At 47.0% G+C, this 18,346-nt stretch overlaps 1 protein-coding gene across 1 annotated transcript in view; it reads left to right on the top strand.

Annotated features, from left to right (window-relative positions):
- Positions 1-386: 386 nt before the first annotated feature.
- skia (v-ski avian sarcoma viral oncogene homolog a) overlaps positions 387-18,346 on the top strand; it is a 100,841-nt gene continuing 82,881 nt past the window's right edge. Inside the window, exon 1 of the mRNA XM_075476006.1 lies at positions 387-1,784. Within this exon, the coding sequence (XP_075332121.1) occupies positions 864-1,784 (921 nt within the window). The 5' untranslated portion in view covers positions 387-863. The remainder of the gene's footprint in view (positions 1,785-18,346) is intronic.

Genomic DNA, 18,346 nt, shown 5'->3' with positions numbered 1-18,346 from the left:
TCAGACTTTGAATGTGAAAAACTGACGGCACAGAAAAAAACTTCCATCCAAAAACACTTGAAGTGAGAAGTTAAGAACACTTTTTTCCTCACACGACTTTGGAGCCTCGAACGCAGCATTCGTCTCCACTCTCTGCAGGGCAATGCGCGTGCGCGTGTTGGTGAGTTTGGGGGGAGGGTGACGGCTTGTTCCTGGAAGAGCCCAGCCTGCCTGCAGAGTCACTCACATTCCTGGCTGGGATTCAATGACTGAGCCAGACACACAAACACTGAGGGGAGGGGGCGCGCGTGAGCGAGCGAGAGAGAGAGAGAGACCTAGACGGAGCGCGCGCGCGCGCTCACGCGCCCCGGCAGGCTGGCTCTCAGACTTCTCATCTCCACACAGTCAGAGTGATCTGCGGGGGCAGACGGAGTGGATCTCTGCAGTCCTCGACAGCGCAAAGGACCTCCAATAAGGATTTTAGTTTTTTATTCTCCTCACCGCGCGGTTCCGACCCACAGAAGCAGTTCATTTTTGGGTCCCACTTTGGGTTTTTTCTCTGGAGCTCGACCCGCGGCGGAACTTTGCGCTTCTCTGGAGTTTGGGACGCGGTCTCCTCGGATATGGACAGTCGGCGCGCCGCGTCAGGGAGCGACTTGGCCGCTGGAGTAAAACTGTGAAAACTCGCGCGTGGGACCTTTTTCGTTTCTTCCTCTCGCGCTTTTGATGTTTGATGTTTGATGTTTGATGAAGCGCTCCGCACTTTCTCTCACTTCTGGGACGCGGCGGGTTTGGATTTTTCACCAGGTCACCGGACGGATTGATACGCGTGATTCCCGGTCCACAGTCAGAAGGATTTGCGCTTCCAAAGTTGCGGGAGAAACATGGAGACTGTAAGTCGGCAGAGCTTCCAGCCTCACCCGGGACTGCAACAAACTCTGAAGCAGTTCCACCTCAGCTCTATGAGCTCTCTGGGCGGCCCGGCGGCTTTCTCTGCCCGGTGGCAACATGAGCTCCTCTTCAAGAAGGACGGCAAGGAGCCCGAGCCGCCGGCGGTGCTGCAGCATCTGCCGCCGCCCGTGATGCCGGGCCCGCTGTTCATCCCGTCGGACCGCTCCACAGAGCGCTGCGAGACGGTGCTGGAGGGCGAGACCATCTCGTGCTTCGTGGTCGGCGGGGAGAAGCGGCTGTGCCTGCCGCAGATCCTCAACACGGTGCTGCGGGACTTCAGCCTGCAGCAGATCAACTCCGTGTGCGACGAGCTGCACGTCTACTGCTCCCGGTGCACGGCGGACCAGCTGGAGATCCTCAAAGTCATGGGGATCCTGCCCTTCTCCGCGCCGTCCTGCGGCCTCATCACCAAGACGGACGCGGAGCGGCTGTGCAACGCCCTGATCTACGGAGGCGCCTACCCGCCGCGCTGCAAGAAGGAGCCGGGCGGCGGCGGCGGCGGCGCGCTGGAGCTGCAGCTCACCGACCGCAGCTTCAAGGTCTACCACGAGTGCTTCGGGAAGTGCAAAGGGCTGCTGGTGCCGGAGCTGTACAGCAGCCCCAACGCAGCGTGCATCCAGTGCATGGACTGCAGACTCATGTACCCGACGCACAAGTTCGTGGTGCACAGCCACAAGGCGCAGGAGAACCGGACCTGCCACTGGGGCTTCGACTCGGCCAACTGGAGGGCGTACGTGCTCCTGGGGCAGGATTACACGGGCAAAGAGGAGCAGGCCCGCCTGGAGCAGCTGCTGGACGAGATCAAGGAGAAGTTCGACTTCGCCAACAAGTACAAGAGGAAAGCGTCATCCAGGGTGAGTTGGTGCTCGTGCTTTCCCTCCACGCGGGGCTCAGTTTTTTTGTGTTATTTTTAAAAACTTTCTCGGTAAATTGCTGCTCTTGTTGACCCCCCCTCAGCTGTTTTCCTTTACTCTCCTGCTCCTCTTATTACCCCGCGCTGTATTCTGTCTGTTTTGAAGTTGCCCTTTGAGGCAGATTTCCACCCAAACACCCACTTTCAGGGGGCAGAATGGGTTCGGGTCAGTGTGTGGCATCGCCCCCTCCTCCTCCTCTCAGTCAGTATCTGGTCATCATTGCCATATTGTTACTAATTGGGCCTCATCCAGCGGTGACGAGGAAACGCCTCTGGTGGCAATAAAGCCATTATTTGCCCCATGAAACACCTCTTAAGGCTGGCTTTTATTGGCCTGTACAGTAAACACAATCTCATCTCCCAACAAATGGCTCAATGGGAGAAAGTGTAAACAACATAAAGATGAGCTGTTGCTCTGGAAATGGTTTGTTTCCCCCTTTTTTTTTTTTTTTAAGATTAAAAGAGATTTACCCCCCCTGGAATACACTCATCAGGGCAGTTGCTGCGTTGATCAGCATTGGGCAACATCCTCATATGTGTGTGTGTGTGTGTGTGTGTGTGTTTGTGTGTGTGATGGGGGTATCAAACAAATGCAATGTTCGTCTGGCTGTCACGAGTCTGACTTCCTGTCGCTTTAATCTGCGCTGCTATCAGAGTTTAAGGTTTTCCTGTTTTTTTTCTCACACTCATCAGATACTTCATGAAATATCTGAACAAACAGAATAAAAAAAAAAGCCTGATTGCAGGTTTTTTTGTGGTTCTCGGATGCAGGAGACTGAAAAAAGAGGCAGTTTTTTCCTCGTTAATTTCTGTTTAAATTGGCATAAAGTGACTGTAAATCTGCACGGAGGAGTTCTAATCTGCTTCAGTGTGCGAGGAGGAGTTTGCAGGGAGGTAAAAAAAGAGAGTCCCACCCCCGCACCTCCCCTCAGGAGATAAAAAAAACAAAAAAAAGGGCTTGTGTGGCCATTTGCATGAACTGTTACACATCAATGGAGCTGATGAAGCAGGGTTTAGAAGTATTGTAGTGGAAACATAATATAAGCCCAACAAAGGGGAGCATTCAGTAAACATCGGACCAGCTCCCCCCGTCCCCCCCGTCCCCACCTCTGACATCCCGCTTTTTCCCTCCCGTCTGGCTGAAAGCGCACAGCGGCCCTCTGAGGGGACGCACACTTGTCGATGAGGCTCAGAAGTGTTTACAGGCACCGAGGAATCCGCCTCAGAAAGACACAAATCGGCGGGGGGACTCTTGAGATCCAGAGGAGTGCCAAAGTACCCGCCATGCGTGGTTGAATGCCCACACACTCTCATTCAGACTGGAGTGGGCACACCTCGAGGACCTCCACTTTCAGGGGGGGGCCTCGTCTGCTTTAATAAGTGCCGACGGGGCACCCGAGTGTGAAGCCCGAGGCTCATCTGAGGCTTTTTAATTCGACGACTCCTTCCTTTTTCTCTCCCTCGGGCGCCCTGTTTCACACCCAGGAATATTGCTGAACTTATGACAGCAGAGTTCCCTTTATGTCAGCACGTTTCAGCAGCGAACGCGTTCTCGGATGGAGCGTGAGACGCCGTCGCAGCCAGACGTTTTTTACCGGGGCCCCTGTAAACATGCGTTGTGCCCCTGTAAAAATTCCCAAATACATCCTTCAGACTACGCTACAACTCAAGTGCCAAGGAAGAATAACATAGACCTGATTTTCCCTGTTTCAACCATTAACCTCCTTCAGCCATTGCTGCATAGATCTACCAAAGAGTGAAGTGAGGAGGTTGTATTGGCAGGCGTTGGGACTGCGTGGAAGGCAAGATCCTGCGGGCCGCTCGTCATATTTATCACCGGATAGCCCACACATTTAGCCAATGGAAGCGTAGCAGTCTGTATGAACCACTACACACTGATGGGTTGCCGCCACCATGGTCATGGACATAAGGAAATTCTTACAGAGTCAGAAGCAACAAGGAGAACTGAGCATGAAGAGATTTGTTTTCTGCCTATTGGCCACTGTAATTTCTTACACCAAATAAATAAATAAATAACCAAGCGTTTGGTTCCATGTCAGATGAAAAACGGGAGACCATGTCCTATTCTGCCTTTTATAGCCTATTTACAAAACTATCTCAGGCATTATGTTCTGGCTGGGGGGCCTGGGCCCCCGTACAGCTGTATGCACAGTAACGTCCCTGGTCTCAGCTCGTGGAAAAACGCCCACCGCCTGTCGGTTGCAGGAGCCCGGGCGGCCCCTCAGCTCTGCGAATATTAACGAGGCTGTTACAGAAGTGTAAGCATGGAGTCTCGCTTGCAGACAGACACAGGAAGTGATATTGCTCCACTTCCCCTCTTGCAGACGCTCTTTTGAAAGCTCCGCACATGCGTTCATCTGCACCACGTACAACATGTCTGCGCCGGCGTGCCGCGTGCACGCCGCTGTGGGTCAGGCGTGATTTTTCAGCCCATTCTTCCTCCTTATCTGGGAGGATGCATGGCATGGTAAACAGCAGCGGCGGGCAGATGATGGTGAATTGTTGAAACGAGTTTATTATGTGCTGGGTGTGGAGCGCCCCTCCGTGCCGCTCACGCCGGGCCTCTCGCTGCGAGCCTTTCGGCGCTCTGGCCCGTGCACATGATGTGGGTGGCACACATAATCAGTGGCTTTCCGCTGATAAGAATTGTGGCTGCAGATTTAGTATGTTGCTAACTTTATAATTCGCCCTCAAGATGAGGTGATTTCTGCAGAGGCCGCCTGTTTAAGGGAGATATGAGGCTGAGGGTGGAGCTCGGTCAGGCTGGGGTTGGGCTCGGTTGAACACGTCAGAATCAGAGTGTTCCTGGAGGTTTTCAACAGCTCTTGTAGTTTCAGTCGAGCAGCAGCTTCTGAGGCTGCTTTTGCGTTGCCAGGTTGGAGGAAGTCTGAAGCATATCTGATTCTTTTTCAGAGCCGTCTGAACACAGAAGTCAGATTCAGTTTGTGGTCCCAGATCAGATGCATGTGGCACGAGTGAGAATGTGCCGCCACATCACTCAGTGGGGTCACATGGCACTGAAAGGATCAGATTATTGGCTAAATTCCAATAAGAATGAGCTGAGCAAGGGTAATTCTCCTTGGATATATGGCGGTGAATGAATGGGATCAGAGACACAAAGCGTGTCATACCCCGGTATGATAGGTGGCGCTGTACCCATTCCAGCTGTTGCTAATAGAGCCACTTCCTGTTGACCTCTTCACCACCAACAACAACAACAAACTCAGGCATTGGAGAAAGATGGAGAACGCAGAGCCAGATGAAGCTACGTCCCTCTACATTTGGTCTGTGATGAGCTGCTTGTTGCACAAACTCGATGCCCAACGGAGCATTCTCCATCGCGTTGTTTGTTTCTTTCTGACGGCGACAACAACAGGAATATCGTCTCCTTTGACTTCCGGGTCACGACCCCGGGAAAAAATCTCGGGGTCTTAATCCGATCCAATTTCTTGTCCGATTAAGGTGTCTACATGAACTTAATAACTCGTTCTTATTGTAATTTAGCCAATAATCCGATCCCTTCAGTGCCGTGTGACCCCACTGACTGCTGGCAGAAAGCTAGCTGTCTGGCTAATGTTTGCCCTCCAAAGTCGGATGCGAACACACTTGTTGTCCTGATCGTGCACCTTCCAATCGGATCGGTATCGAGCTGAAACTGAATGTGAGCGGAGCCTTTGACTCATTGAAATCAATGCTCGTTCAGTGGAGGCTGCGCCTCCGTCTGTGCTTACATTCCTGAGCCGCCGCTCCCTCAGAGCTCAGAAGATGTTTTACGTCTCTGTCGCTCCTGACTGGGCTTGAAGGGCGCGCACGTCTCCGTGCACGCATGTCCGCACAGTCGAGCCGAGCGTGACCCCGCTGGTTACCGTCGAAGACTTTAAGGGGAAATCATGTTTCCTGGTTAATTTTTTTCCTTCTGAGGTGGCGGGAAAGAGATAAACCTGCATAAAGAATCCAGGGCTGAGGCCATTTTATTTTTATTTTCAGTTTTTAACACTTTTACACACAGCCTTTACATTTGTACATCTTCGTTCAACTTCCATACAAAAAGTCGCTGCATTTGTTTAAAGATGAGTAAAAGTAAAACACTCAAAACAAGGATGCTCCTCCTGTTAACCAAGGTGATAATCTATATACAAACAAGTATTATTAATAAATGCAAGGTCAGGGTCTGCATTGCCCACATAGATTAGTCATCCACTTCTTCATCTATTAAATCCAAGTCCTTAATGTAGCTGATGCTCCACATGTCTTTGAATAATCGCCGTTTAGCCTTTAATATGTAAGTTATTCTCTCTAATGGAAGGCTTGCTAACATCTGTCTCATCCGCTGAGTAGTACTCGGTCTGCAGATCTTTTTCCACAATAATGCAACACATTTCTTGGCATAAAGCAAGCTGAGGTCCATAAATGCCCGCTCATTCTTACTATAGTTATGTTTCTCTGGGTATATGCTCAACAAAAAAAAGGTTTAGGCTCCAATACGATTTGAATTAATCTTCTGGACTGTATTAATGTTTGAATCTTTCTGCGTTGTGGCCGAGGCCATTTTGTGTGTGCTGGGCGCATGCTGTGCTGACACCGTGCACATTCCTGCAGGCGGCTGCCATGTGTTGTCCTGCAGCCCGAGCTGGCTCGGGCTGCAGTTAAGAACTATTGCCCCCCCCCCAAACAAATGGATGCTGTTTGAGGTTGTCACATTTTGTTCCAGTGACGCTCTCAAGTGTGCAGACGCTTAAAAACTTCCCCTTTTACTTCCACATCCACCCCCCCAGAGAAGCCCCCCGCTGCAGCCTCCAGCTGAAGGGGCCGCTTGTTTCAGGAGGGAGGGGGGGGGGGCTCAGAGGAAGTGAACTCCCAGAGGGGATACAGGCCCACGTCCTGTTTCATATGCAAGGCGCAGTGCTGGCTGCGCCCGCTGACTGCCAACCATGTCCACATGGTGACAGGACGGCAGCTGGTAGCTGCGCATTTCAATGGCCGCTCAGAGAATATTTATCTGCTCCTTTTTAGTTTTTTTTTTTTTTTTTTTTTTTTTTTTTTTAGCCAAACGTGACCGAACCAGAAGCCTGCAGCAGAGCTTCACTTTGCTGTGAGTGTTTTTCTTCTGCTCTCCTTCTCTGTCAGATGTAGATGGTAGACTTTTCAGATGAGGCCTGGACGGGTTTGGGCTGCCAGTCTGAGTCTGCAGCCGCAGCTCAAAGCCTGAAGCACGACTCGGGGACGGCCAGATCGATGCCATATTGACATTCCCGAGTGTTTGTGTCGAGTGTGATTGAAAGCTGCCGACGCTTTTTGAACTCAGAGTGACACACTGACACAGAAACAAACCCCATCAGCAGCTGGAGATCTGCAGGGAAAGAGCGCTTTCCAAGAAAAGCTGCTGTTTACCTTTTCTAACAAGGTCAAAGAACATGGTTGCATTTCCCCGATGGGCCGACCACAATCGGGTGAAACTGTAGGTTTGTAGGAAAGTGCACGGCCCTCTGAGCCGGCTGCAGAGGAGCTTGTTGAGGACTTATGCATCAGATAAAACGCTGTCTGCAAATTAGAGGAGGCCCAATCGGCTGCAGTGAGACTAAAATCAGGCTCCATGTGCAGCAGCAGCAGGTGGCCATGGGTGGGCATGGGTGGGCATTTCAAACTTTCCCAGGACCGGGAAGGAGGTCACGATTGTGTTTGTGAGCTGAGACTTTTCATTATTACTTTCCATGCTGCTGATTTTTCCAAATCCCTTTCATCTTTCTTCCTCCACGGTGGGAATTAACTGCGGAAATAAATGCATTTTCCCTCTTTTTTTTTTTTTTTTTTTTTTTTTAATAGAAGAATAAAAACCTCAGAACGGAGCAACTCAAAAACTTTTGAGGAGCTATTGCGCCACCAGATGAATAGTTTTAGACGTGGGTTGTTTCCACCTCGGCTGTTGACAGGAAGGCGCTGTAACGCACACAGAGGCGGCAGGTAGAGCTCGTTGCATTTGTCTGGAAAAAGAATGAAGCGCAGTTATTCTCTTCATAAAAAAACATCTTCCTGCCAGAAGCTGTTTATCTCTCAAGCCTTTAAAGCTGTGTGAACAAAAGGGGATCGAAGGCATCTAAAGCAGCAGGGTGGGTTACTGCAGGATGATCACATCACAGCTTAAACCATAGTGGGGATGGATCTGATTAGCTTGCCATAACATTAGAACTTTTAACACTCCGAAGAGCGTAGAAACTTGCCCTGAGAATCGGTTTTCCTTGTTTACTCTTTATTGAGAAGTATTTAAGAACCTTTCAAGTATTATCAGCAACAAAACTCGAGCGTTACTTCAGTTCAAGGTGCAGAAATCTTTTAAAAAGAGCTAAAAAAGTCTTTATTATGACTTTGAAACGTGTTATCAGCCATCTTTAACACACAGCAGAGCTGTGATTAAAGGGGAGCGAATGACTAAGGCTGTGTTCGAAACCGCATACTTCCATACTACATACTCATCGATCAGACAGTATGCAGAGCGTTTACCCACAATGCATTTCTCTCCTGCCCGAGCTGAAATCAGCCGGCCTGAAGCGGATTTCTCTTAAGCTCTAAACTCTGTAAACTTTAGCAACATTTGAAACATTTTCAGGTGAGAAAGTAGTCGTTTAGATCCCCAACGTGTTGAAAATCTGACAAAATACCGGCTGTTTACAATTTTGTTCCCACGAATTCGGCGCTACTAAAGCTAGCCGCAGTGAGCAACGCACTTCCGGTTATTTTCACAAAATAAAATACCCGTTGCCTTTTATCATAGGGAAAGCCATGACGATACAGTTGGTGCTTTTGTTTTGAAAACAGGAAGTGAACCTACCCTCGTTGTAGCTAGCTTGTAACTGCCGTTTTGACAGGAAATGACGATCGGCAACGTCACGTTACGTTGCATCTTGGGTAGTTTGAGTATGAGTAGTAACCTCATGATGCATACCCAACATTTCGGAGAATATAGTATACATCCGGGAACTTAAAAAATAGTTAAAGTTAGTAGGAGTAGTAGGAGAAGTAGGCGGTTTGGAACACAGCCTCAGAGCAGGAGAAGTGCACCTACTACTCCATCCATCAGCAGCTCCATCATGTGACAAATGGATGGAGCGGCTTCAGGGAATGCTGCATTAGTTCACCTTCCTGAGACCACCGGCAGCGAGTGGGCCGTTGTGTGGAGGTGGAGACGCGGGGGCAGGGGGAGAAAACAAGGCTCTCTTCCCGCAACTACTTCCCGCCTATCTGTTGTTGTAGGCGACCATGTTTGTAGGCTGTCGGGGAGCATAGAGTGTCCGTGAGCAGGCATAGAAATAAAGTATTCTGCTCCACTCTCAGAAATTTCTGTCAGAATACTCCCAGTCTTTGCAGTAAAGTGTTGACCTAACAAGCACTCTCAGCTCGCTGTGGCTATTCTTAAGCCTTCCAGGGCCAAGCCCGGCTCCCTCCCCCAGGTGTTGGAGGATAAAACGTCGGCCCGGCTGTTGGCTTAGCGAACAACACTGTCAGTTTTTTGTGGCCATTCATTATTGATGTCGGGTTACGGTGGAGACGGTGGAGGCGCCGGAGTCCGGCGTGTTTATTTAATGAGGGGGGTCTCTGAAATATTCATCAACACGCCGTGAGAGCCGGCTACAGCCGTAGCTACACCTTCTCAGACTGCGTCCCAGAACCTTTGGCCTCCTGAAACTCATCCTGCAGCTTCTACAGCATCTCAGGGAGTTTTCATCTCTGTTCCCGCCACAGGGGCAGAAACGCCCACCCAGAGTCGATGCAGACTGTCGGGAAAGATGCCGAAAAGATGTTTACTTTCAGCTTTTTCTTCTTTTTGTCTCCCTTATAAAACCGATTCGATGCGTATCCAGATACACTTAGTAGAACGTGATTTATTTTTAAACTGCAGGTTTCACTTTGATTGGATGCAATTCTTTAACATCCATATTTATGCACCGTTTAAATGAAATCAAAGTGGCATTGATTATTTATTTTAAACCGGAGATATTTTAATAAAAGATGGTGGGAATCGTCCAATCTTTTGTCGGTAAATATACTCCCTATTTGGGATCTTTTACCACAGCTTTATGTCATTAAAGCGAGCACATTTTTTATCATAAACCCGGCATCAGCTGCTATAACCGCCTCCTACCTCACAGTAAACTCTTTCTTATTCAGTTGCTGCTCAATGCCCCTCCAAAAATAAGTTAAAAAACCAACAAATTTGAGACGTTTTTGCTTGAAATAAGCAAAAAATCTGCCAATGGAACTAGTGAAAATCGGCTTGTCAAGATTTCTTGAAATAAGATGTGATATTTAGGACTTTTGAGTTAAAAGTGATCTTGAAATTAGCTTAAAAACCTCTTCAAATGAAAAAAAAAGCTTGTTTCATGTGAAATATGACTCAAAACAAGATGTTTTCAAGACTTTTTCACTTAATATTCAAGATGTATCATATTAAAACAAGTCCCTATATCTGGCTGAAATGGTACTTGTTAGGCAGTTGTGTCTTATATTAAGTGTAATGAGATACTCAATGAGACAAATATACTTGGTAAGATTTAGATTTTTTCCATTGCAATGATGTAATTATATCTTAAACGGTTAAAGCTTGGTAACCTCAGTTCTCTGCTGGTGTAATAGTGGATGGATTGGGGGGGGGGGGGGGGCAAACATCCAGTCTGTTTGTTTTGTTATCGGAGGCTCAAAGTGAGATTGCAGATTTCTTTTCTAACTAATCTCACGTGCACTTTGGTGATGCTACTCTTCAGAAAACACCCTCCTTTCCTTACCTTGTGGCTGATGATTGTGCTGCGTCAGGCCAGGAGTTTACCCCCCCCCCACCCCCCCTTCGGTGTGTGTGTTTGCAAGAGCAGCCAGCAGCACATGACCTTTCCTTCCTCAAATAAAGATGCGACCCACTTCACCCCTCTAGTCTCTTGAAGCGCTGCCGGCCAATCACGTGCCGCCGTGAGACTCCCACGGGGCAGATGGCTGTCTGACGGAGGCAGTTAAGATTCATCTGCACACACACACACACACACACACACACAGATTAAAAATACGTTGCCATCCACAGACGCTGTTATGTAATGAAACCCACGTTTGAGCCGAGAAAGGTCCTCTTGTCTCGGATTATTTACTTGATAAGAAACGTGAACGTTTTGCACGTAAAGGCAGCGTCTGTCTCATTTGCAGGGTGAGTGTGCACGTGTGTGTGTGTGTGTGTGTGTGTGTGTGTGTGTGTGTGCGTGTGCCTGGATCAGCTGTAGGAGGAGATTAGCATGAGCTCACTGCCTACTCATTTCCATCCCCATCTGCTTGTCTCCCACGGTGATGCTCCCCCCACCCCCCCCCCCCCCCATCACACATTCTACACAAATACATGAGCACAGACATCCACACAACACCCAGATCCCACCCCCGCAAAGCATCCCGAGCCTTGTAATGAATATGGAAGGAGACAGAAAACTGTGTGCAGACAAACTTTGCCCAACCTTGTACCGGCAGCATGTAACATCCACCAAATACCCACCAAACATCCACCAAACATCCAGCAAACATCCACCAAACACCCACCAAACACCCAGCAAACATCCACCAAATACCCACCAAACACCCACCAAACACCCACCAAACACCCACCAAACATCCACCAAACACCCAGCAAACACCCAGCAAACACCCAGCCAAACACCCGCCAAACACCCGCCAAACACCCAGCAAACACCCACCAAACATCCAGCAAACGGGGCCCAGAACATCCACCAAACGGGGCCCAGAACATCCACCAAACGGGGCCCAGAACATCCACCAAACATCCACCAAACATCCACCAAACGGGGCCCAGAACATCCACCAAACGGGGCCCAGAACATCCACCAAACATCCACCAAACAGGGCCCAGAACATCCACCAAACATCCACCAAACGGGGCCCAGAATAACGTCCCTCAGACTGCAGCTCCACAAGGTTTCCATACTTTGACTGACTTGCTCATAACAATCTCATTCCTAACTGATTCTTCCAAGCTGGAAGCTGTTAACACGACTGAACTATTAGCTAGATTCTTTCATTGGAAGCTCAAGAACAAGCCGGAGCAATCGCAAGTTAAATAAAGTATTTATTGGTGGTAACAAGTGAAGTATATCAGCGCTGGACCCGGTACGACAGACCGAGCCTCGATTTCCGGGTACATTTTGTATTTATATGACTCATTATTTAACATAGGTCGGACTCACACTCGACCGAGTATGATTGGACATGAGTAGGTTCAACATGCTTCGTCATATTCTCTGGATCAGCCAAACAATGTGTGAATCTTGCACCTACTTTCCCAGGCTAATTGTTTTGTCTCACTATGCTCGGACCATTTAAGGTCATATATCGTGTGCATCGTGGAAAAGTACAGCACTTATAATGTCTAAGAACAAAGCCAATTTTAGCTTTTCGGTCCCTCAGAGGTTGCCAGGTTTGCTCCAGGTCGGCCCATCGCTGTGAAACGAGTTCACTGAACAGAATCGCTCCTTTAAATGCTTGGTCCGATGTTCCTTTGGCTCCTCTGAAATAACGGTGAACAAGCAGACCAAAGGCAGACGCTGAGAGGCTGAAACTGCTCGAGGTGTATTTTTTGTTGTTGTGAAAAGAGGCCGGGTCCTGAGAATCCTCTTTGTTGTGCTTTTCTTTCTGCTTTATTTCATTCTTCAAGGGGCGGGGGATGGGTCGCAGTGGCTTGACCTCAGCCATGTGGAAGGGCAGCTCCCGGGAGTTTGGCGAGGTATTGTTGTGAGAGCGCAGAGTGGTGATGATGGTGACGGTGGGGATGTGTGTGAGAGAAAGGAGGAGGGTGGTGGGGGGTGGGGGGTGGGGGGGGGGGGGGGGGGGGGGGAAGGCACAGGCCAGCCATTGTCACCTCCTTTTGTGGTGGGTATCAGATGTGGATCTGTGATTGTGGGGCAGATAGAGGTGCTACCACCCCCCGCCTCCCCATCACCGCTGGAGGGTCGGAGCTCCCAAAGAGCACTGAGTCATGGACCAGTGGCTCCCCCTCCTCCGTCCTGCCTCCTCCAGTTTCTGTTTGGTCATCTTTCCTAGAAATGTCACGGCGTTCTGCTATCCAGCATCAGCAGACGAAAAGGTGAAGGGAGCCAGAGAGGATCAGTCATCAGTCATTTTCCCACCAGGACCGGGCAATATGACCGAAAACCTGCCAAAATCAACCAAAAAATCACGCTGTGTTATCCAGCTCAAAGGCCTTTAAAGGTTTGAAATGATCTGTTTGCATTTTGCAAAGTGTCAGTCCTTAAAGGAATAGTTCGCCTCTTTTGACATGAAAGAGGAAAAAGTCAGACCTCACAATTGCTTGGCCCTATTTTCTCTCTAAAAAAAAATCTGAAAAGGGACATTTTTGTCCCCTTTTAAAACAACCTAAAAACATCATTTATTAATAACTACCAAGTTTTCAATTCTTTTCGAAAAATTAACCCTTTAGATGCCAATTTGAACTTTTTTGCCCAAATTTTAAGCCTTTAGGTGCCAGTATTTTCAAAATATGGAATGCAAAGTGGAAGTATTATTTTAAAAATACTGGCACCTTAAGGCTTCAAATTTGGGCTAAAAAGGTTAAATTGGCATCTAATGGATAAATTTTTTGAAAATAATTGAAAACTTGGTGGTTATGATCAGAACTGAAGTGGAATAAAAATGAAAAAAAAAAAGTGGAAAAAAATATTAATATGATGTTTTTAGGTCGTTTTAAAAGGGGACAAAAATGTCCCTTTTCAGAAAGTTTTTTTTTTCTACACAATGAAAAATTGCATTGTATATGATGTGTGTTTGAAATTCGAAAAAATAGTCAAAAATGCACAACTGGACCAAATATGATGAGTATCACTATCTACAGTGTGAAACTAGAGGAGAAAGTTCACCCCAAGGGGTCAAAAATGTCCCCTATCAGGGATTAGGGTTAAAAGCGACAACAGAAAACAAAAGCTGGGGACACTGAAGTGACTCAGCGGCCTTCTGTCGGATGGCCGACCAGTGGAAATGATGTCATAACCTCCTCCATTGCACATGAGCTTGATGAAAATCTCAGCCGGGGTCATTTTAAACGTTTCTGTTCTTGGTTTGTAACGTCCAGACACGTTCGGCGCTGCAAATCCTCCAAACTGAAAACGCAGGAAGCTGCAGGCGTTTTGCTGCTGTCGGCTCCTGGAAACGTATGAATGGAAAGTTATGAATTAGCCATTCAGATTCTTGCACTCGTGTTGCGCACGCCTTTTTCTTGGAAACGGTGCATCATCCTGGCAGCCAAACGCACACAAACACCTCTGATCTGCACTTTTGTTTAGTCTGCTCTGACTCACGCTGATGTCTGGCCGCTCTGAGCTAAGTGAAGGTGGGGTCGGTTAATCTTAAACTGGATCAATCTGGAGAACTGACCTGCCCCCGGGGATCCAAAGAGGAAACTAGGGCTTGAACATTAACCGCATTAACCTATTTTTGTGTCACGGCAGGGGTTTATAGGAGGGCTTATACACTGAGGTGTGCCTCGGTGGAAAGATACAAGAGGGAAGACTCATCGTGAGAAGTGGAATGTTTGAAAGGGAGCAGATCAGTGGGTTTCAAGGGAAATCAGGCAAGTTGAGGCTGGTTTGCAGCTGGTGGGCAAAGACGGAATCAAAGGCTGTGTTCAAAACCGCATACTGCACATTGAGTTGCCTGTAGTATGAAATGCGCTATATAAATAAAGATGCCTTGCCTTGCCTACTACTCCTACTAACTTTAACTTTTATTAAGTTCCCGGATGCATACTAGATTCTCCTAAATGTTGGGTATGCATCATGAGGTTACTACTCATACTCAAACTACCCAAGATGCAACGTAACGCGACGTCGCCGATCGTCATTTCCTGTCAAAACGGCAGTTTCAAGCTAGCTACAACGATAGTAGGTTCACTTCCTGTTTTCAAAACAAAAGCACCAATTGTATGGTAATGGCTTTCCCTATGATAAAAGGCAACGGGTATTTTATTTTGTGAAAATAACCAGAAGTGCGTTGCTCACTGCGGCTAGCTTAAGTAGCGCCGAATTCGTGGGAACAAAATTGTAAATAGCCGGTATTTTGTCAGGTTTTCAACACGTTGGGGATCTAAACGACTACTTTCTCACCTGAAAATGTTTTAAATGTTGCTAAAGTTTACAGAGTTTAGAGCTTAAGAGAAATCAGCTTCAGGCCGGCTGATTTCGGCTCGGGGAGGAGCGAAATGCATTGTGGGTAAACGCTCTGCATACTGTCTGATCGAGTATGCAGTATGGAAGTATGCAGTATGTAGTAGGCGGTTTCCAACACAGCCAAAATCTTAACTGCCACCACACCTCGGCTTCGGTTGGACAGGAAGTGGAGGTGGATGGAGTGAGTTCAGGCTCGGTTTACTCCTCAGGAATGATGTGCTGGAAACAAAGGCTTCTAATGTGGTGAACATCCCTCCTCCGGACGGGATGGGGGCCGTTTGGGCTCTCCTACCAATCCACTAAATGGATCTGCCCCAGCTTCACAAGCAGCCGTGCAGATGCTAAATAAAACAATGTGCTGAAAGGGGATCCCCTCGCCTGGCACAGAAGCTGCTGCTTCTCAGGTTCAGGAAGCCTCACTTGCTCCTCTCTTTGACTCCATTGATTTTTACATCCTAACCCCCCCACCCCCCTCATCCTGCTCATTTCTTATTGTAAAGCTCACATACAATCGGGCTTACAAATGACTGTCCAGGCATCCTCTTTCTGCTCACACACACACACACACACACACACACACACACACACACACACACACACACACACACACTCATTCTGCTTCTGCAGACCAGACAATAGACCTCTTGAAGCCCTCGGCCTGTAATTATTGTAATTGTCGATCTCTAAGACAAGGTAATGTGCGGAGTGTGTAACCGCCTCCGAGCACAAAGGCCACATTCTCAGCGCTTTGCCTTAAAGCAGCGATACTCACTGTTGTTTTCACAAGAGCCACATTGGCAGCAAAATCAAGGGAAGAGCCACTTTTACGACAACATACTAAAGTCCCCTTTTGCAAATATGCATTTCTACATAGAAAAAAGAACCAACACAGCCAATACATCTTCAATTCAGACCACGTTTACCTTAATACTGAGCTGAGCAGAAGCTGGCGTGAATGTCCTTGACTTTCTTCATGTTGTATTTGTAGTTTGTTGTTGTAATCATAGTGAGACATTCAAGATGAGCATGGTTTTTGTGCTGGTTTTTAATTAAAAACTGATCCATTGTGCCTGCGTCTGGCGTTAAAGGAGCTAGCGTGCTCTGCGGTCAAGTGTGAGGTGGTTTAAGCGGGCTGCGTTGCCAGGTTTACACCATTAACACCATTAAGCCTTAATTAATACTTAATAAAAATACTTAATTCTACAAAAACGAAAACTTAATAAAAATACGTAATACTGTGCAGTACACTGGAGAAAATGCCCCTCCAAAAATAAGTAAAAAAACAACAAACAGACGTTTTTGCTTGAAATAAGCAAAAAAAATCTGCCAACGGAACTAGTGAAAATCGGCTTGTCAAGATTTCATGAAATAAGATGTGATATTTAGGACTTTTGAGATAAAAGTGATCTTGAAATTAGCTTAAAAACCTCTTCAAATATATATAAAAAGCTTTTTTCATATGATATGTGACTCAAAACAATTTGTTTTCAAGACTTTTTCATTTAACAAGATATTCCAGATGTATTGTCTTCAAACAAGTCCCTATATCTGGCTGAAATGGTACTTGTTAGGCAGTTGTGTCTTATATTAAGTGTAATGAGATATTTTGACTAGAAATGAGACAAATATACTTGGTAAGACTTTGATTTTTTCCAGTGTATTTGCTGTGTGTTGTTTGAAAAAATGTATTGTTGTTGTTACCATATTGTTATAAGCTCAATGAGTATCTCTGCCTTAAAGAAACCCTGAACCCGCAGCTCCAGTTGAGCAGCAAGCGGCTGCTTATATGAAGTTTACTTCATGTTTTTATTTTGCGTCTGCCTGCCGTGTTTGTGGGTGTGGTTGATGGTGGTCGGGCCAGCTGACTCATCCCATGTGACCTCTCGGTTTCTCACTGGGCTCATCTGTCTGCCCTTTTTAATTATCTCCTCACACACACACACACACACACACTCAGAGGTCAGAGGTCAGGGCTGCAGCTGAACCCTGCCACGCCGCCTCCACTCCCTGTTCCCTCCCCCCCTCTCCAGTCGCTCTCCTCCCCCAGGTCCTTCGCTCCACGCATGGCTGCCGGTTGTCTGCCTCGCTCAGCAGAGAATTAAACCAGATGTGTGCTTGTGGTTTGTGCAGCAGTCCCACTTCTCCTGCTAGCGTTAGCCTAGCGCACCATCCTTTCACACAGGAGCCTCCATCCTCTGACCTGCAGGGTAAAGACCATCGCACGTCTCCATCTTTCTTTTTGCTGATTAATACACTGGAAAAAATCAAAGTCTTACCAAGTATATTTGTCTCATTTCTCGTCAAAATATCTCATTACACTTAGTATAAGACACAACTGCCTAACAAGTACCATTTCAGCCAGATATAGGGACTTGTTTGAAGACAATACATCTGGAATATCTTGTTAAATGAAAAAGTCTTGAAAACAAATTGTTTTGAGTCACATATCATATGAAACAAGCTTTTTTTTTCCATTTGAAGAGGTTTTTAAGCTAATTTCAAGATCACTTTTATCTCAAAAGTCCTAAATATCACATCTTATTTCAAGAAATCTTGACAAGCCGATTTTCACTAGTTCCATTGGCAGATTTCTTTGCTTATTTCAAGCAAAACCGTCTTTTATTTGTTGTTTTTCTTACTTATTTTTGGAGGGGCATTATTTCCAGTGTACCCTGATGTTTGGCTGATGGCTTTTGCACCTGGTCTCTGGCTTATTGTGGCAGCACGTTGGTGCTTTGTTCTTTTGAGCGAGTGGGAAATCATCCTGCATTTCACAGGTTGAACGCACATGCAGGCCTCAGAGCGCTGATTTTAAACCAAATCAACTCGCATACGCACTCATTTTGGCAAACTACGCCAACAGTTTGAGGACAAGTCGGGATTCATTTTGCTTATGCAGATATAAGAAAGCATGAAAACATCAGTTTCCCTTCTGTCTGGCAGCATAGACTGTAAATGTGCATGTTGGTGAGATATAATCAAACATTTTCCCAGATATGATGTAATATTCCAGATTTCCTCAGAGGTTAAAGTAATTCATGGAGAGCAGCTCTCTCATTTCCTTCTTCTTGTGGATGTCCACCGCAGATTTTGACTTTTTTTTTTTTTTTGTTTGTTTTTACTCCACAAGGCTTGAACAACTACTTCTTCTACTGAATTAGAACCGGCAGCTTATACCAAAGTGCAGTAAAAACCAAAGGTTGATTCTTGTTTTAACGGACATATTCACATATATTAACATGTGATATTCACTGTGGAAAAACTG

This window comes from Odontesthes bonariensis, chromosome 10, assembly GCF_027942865.1.
Source record: "Odontesthes bonariensis isolate fOdoBon6 chromosome 10, fOdoBon6.hap1, whole genome shotgun sequence".
In the NCBI taxonomy this organism is placed as follows: Eukaryota; Metazoa; Chordata; class Actinopteri; order Atheriniformes; family Atherinopsidae; genus Odontesthes; species Odontesthes bonariensis.
This window is presented reverse-complemented; position numbering and strand designations above follow the sequence as displayed.